The following is a 3,683-nucleotide window of genomic DNA, read 5'->3' as shown; positions in this document are numbered from 1 at the left end:
AGTGAAATTTAACGATTTATAATCTGACGTCACAAATTGTTATTGTAAATATTATAGCATTACGCGTTACTATCTAGGGAGAGGGGTGGAAATATTGGGTTAAACAAACAATTACTTTTACCATACTTTTTCATGTCAAGAGTTTTAGAGCGCACAATAGCATCGTTGACGAACGCAATATTTACAATGATTCGATGTTTTTTTAATGGTATCATAATATCAAATGTTTAGACTTATATTGATTTGCGTTGTATTATCTTTTCAATCTGGAGCTTCTTTAACCACTTCAGGTAAAAGATTTGGAATATCGTGCCCATGGCTATCCAAAGGTTATAGTTGTACAGCTTATATCTCCACATTCGAGAGGTTTGCTGATATCAAACATAGTTACTTCTATCAAGAAGAACTTTCTGATGCAAAACACTATCATATTATAAGAGGAATTACTTTGGAAATTGAAATTGGTGAAAATAATGAAGGATTTCACGATCCTTTGAAACCAACCTCAACATATCCATTACAACTCTTCCATTCACTTAAGCTTTTCCGAGTTCTTGTTATTACGCGTTCCAGAATGGTAGACAGTTCTGATGCTTTAGTTGTCATGCCAGAGAGAAGTTGTCGTTTATTGTATTACACCGTCACTGCGAATGGATATCCCTTTATTACAATTATTTCAATCAAATCAGCTATCGTGGAAATAACATTTCCAAATTTTAAATTTTCTCAAAAAGAATTTAAAGTGCCTTGCAGCGGAACTATAGATTGTGCTCCTGGTAAATCAGTCGTTGTACAGATGGCTCGCTATCAAGTATGGTATTTTGTTCTTAACGACAAGTCAAGCAGTCTACTCAATGTCATCATCTCTGCCAAAATGCCTATTTACGTTGTATCCGGAAACGTCCTGGGCTGGGCGGGGCGTGAGGATGCTAGCAAGGATGTATGTATGACGTCTTTAAAGCCTGTACAGACTTGGGGTAAAGTCTATATTGTGCCTCACTTTTACAACTTTTCAAGAAGTTTCGGGCTTAACTTTCTTCAAACTCCTTTTACCATCGACTTTCATCATAAAGTCAAAACAGTAATGAAGGTTAGAAGCAAGACTTTCAGTACGTCTCCGGTTGAGATATATAATTATGGCAACACTTCGGGCACCTTGGCTGTTACAGCGTCAGAACCATTTGGGCTATATGAAATATTTTTATCTTCTGTTCTCGGTGATCGGAACAGTGACGTCAGTATACTGAACCTTATTCCAGTAGAACAGTGGTTGCCTGGGGTTATTTATTTGGATGATGGTGACATGCATAGATATTATACCATAAGTCAGTTCTTAATAACTTCAGTCCCACAGAAACATGTCCATTTTTCAGACATAGATCGAAAACGAAAGGATGTGGGATTACGTTTGCATTCAAGTGTAACTTACAATAATAAGACTTACTATGTTGCTGAAATGAAGCTTAAGCACCAGATATCCACAATGTATACCAACTACCATGTTGGAAAAGTAATGTTGTATGTTATTATGCGCTCTTTAGATTTTAAACAAAAATCGCTCTCCTCATACCCATACGACCTTAACCATGGAACAATATACCAAAAAAGCTGTTCACATTCGAAAGTAGAATTAAGCGATGGAATAGACAATGACTGTGACGGATACATCGATGAAGAGTTAAAGAACAATGTGGATGATGACGGAGATGGTTTGATTGACGAAGATAATGTGGAAGCCTATTCGGACGGGAAGTGGAGCAATTGGATATTTGCGTGTAATGAAACTTGTCAAGATACCGAGATATCTGTCACAGTGAGAACGTGTATATACAAGTCGACATATGGTAAACCTTGCGAAGGGGATACCGTTAATTGCAATGGTAAAACGTGTCCAAAGGAATGCAGTAATCAATCGCGAGATATAGCCGATTGTTTCTGTCAAAGTGGTTGTAAATTTTGTCCAAATAGCAGATTCGAATGTGATGGTTGTAGGTCAGGGTTCTTTAGCACCGACCATTGTCTTACCCCTTGTAGTCGTGGATGGACCGGGATCGACTGTATGGAAGAGATTGAGCAAATTCGAGCGGAATTTATTGACTCTCTTCCCCTCATATTTATAATCATACTTTGTCTCGTTGTAATTTTAGTGTTTACATTGAAACGGAGAAAACGAAAGAAAAGCCGCATAGAGTTAGACAGAAGACTTGAACTGAAGCAGACTAGTCTGGTTTTGGGAAGTGATAACATTGACCATTCTATTGAGACAGTTTCTGATGAATACTCGGATAATGGATCAACGGTCACAACGGAATACACAGAATCATCAAGCAGCATTGCCAGTGAATTTTCCTAATCAAAATGAAATATTGTTGGGTCACTTAAAGGGAGAATCGTTGGTTTTGAGAAGAAAATCACTATCTAAAACAAAAAAATGATGCCGTTTTTTCGGGAATTAGGTGAAAAATAGACTAGTAATGCAAAAACTTCGTTCGAAAGGAGGAACAATGTAAAATAATGAAAGACAAAACTCGAATAAATCAGAACAACAGGTTTACTAAATCTTTTATAAAAGAAGTCTCGTTTACCAAAATTAGAATGGGGTTCAATATGCAATAACTGGGTGATCTCCCATAGCGGGCAAGAGGTCACTTGTGTCTTTTATCCCCCTATATCTGTATTCCAACTTGCTTTTCGTCTTTGTTTTTTGAATGAGATTACTTGGTTCTGTACGTTCCCTTGTCAGAGTGCTTGGCTGGGAGAGAAACAGCCAAACGTATTGTGGGAGATGATTTTTTTCTCCTTGTAAATCATCTCTCAGTTATGTATTGTTATAATTGCTACTTTCAACGTATACTGTAAGCATTTAAGTGTATTCTTCTTAATGGGACCCTGTGCTTATGATTGGGTGAGACATTTAAGTGATCTTAAACTTAAGTGCATTGACTGTATGCTCTTGAGATCGACATTTCTTCCCTATTGTTAAAATTTCCCTTTGCCTTACCTTTCTAGTGTGCTTTTAAATGTGAATCTAGAATATTTTAACTATTTTATTTTCTCCCTTTTCTCTGGCGTTGAACTGACCTAGATGTGTAACAAGCGCTTAAAACCCTTTAAAAATAAACCAAAAAATTTGCAATAAAGAAAGAAAACATTTGTTATTGTTTGTTATTGACATTACAAAGCATTTCTCGGGGGGGGGAAGGATTTCATCAGCCAGGTTTTTGCCTATGATAGAAGTCAGTCAAGATCATTCTGTAATATGTCTGCGTCGCTCCGGTTTTCAATGACTCGGCGAATAGTTTGAGTTTGGTAAGAGTTCATATGTTTTTTCCTAAGTCGTTAATGAATGCTAGAAAGCAGACCGGTCCAAGGACAGTTCCTTGAGGTATCCCCGCGGGAAACGAAACATTACAAATGGATGTTGCCTTTTGGAAAGGAAGTTTGTCTATCGCAAAGTACTTTCCACTAATCCAACAAACCCAGTAACCAAATCACAACTGGGTAGACGTTACCCGGAATCAATCTTTATCCCTTTGGGAGTGAAGCGAGTGCTCTACCGATGCAGATACTTGGACCTCCCCCTCCCCTAATAAGAGTAACTAATAAAATGCTGCTTGAAAAAAAAACCCAAATTGTTAATTTCTTAAATACATAATAATCCAAAATTCAAAACCCAGAAAGAA

At 37.2% G+C, this 3,683-nt stretch overlaps 1 protein-coding gene across 1 annotated transcript; it reads left to right on the top strand.

The window, feature by feature from the left end:
- Window positions 1–222: 222 nt before the first annotated feature.
- On the top strand, window positions 223–3,149 carry LOC144963768 (uncharacterized). The gene has a single exon (XM_078897711.1). It carries the CDS (start codon window positions 224–226, stop codon window positions 2,351–2,353), a length of 2,130 nt encoding a protein of 709 aa, XP_078753837.1. The 5' UTR covers window position 223; the 3' UTR covers window positions 2,354–3,149.
- The last annotated feature ends 534 nt before the right edge of the window (window positions 3,150–3,683 follow it).

This window comes from Berghia stephanieae, chromosome 2 (genome assembly GCF_034508935.2).
Source record: "Berghia stephanieae isolate SIO BIC M18660-M18661 chromosome 2, UCSD_Bste_1.3, whole genome shotgun sequence".
In the NCBI taxonomy this organism is placed as follows: Eukaryota; Metazoa; Mollusca; class Gastropoda; order Nudibranchia; family Aeolidiidae; genus Berghia; species Berghia stephanieae.
This window is presented reverse-complemented; position numbering and strand designations above follow the sequence as displayed.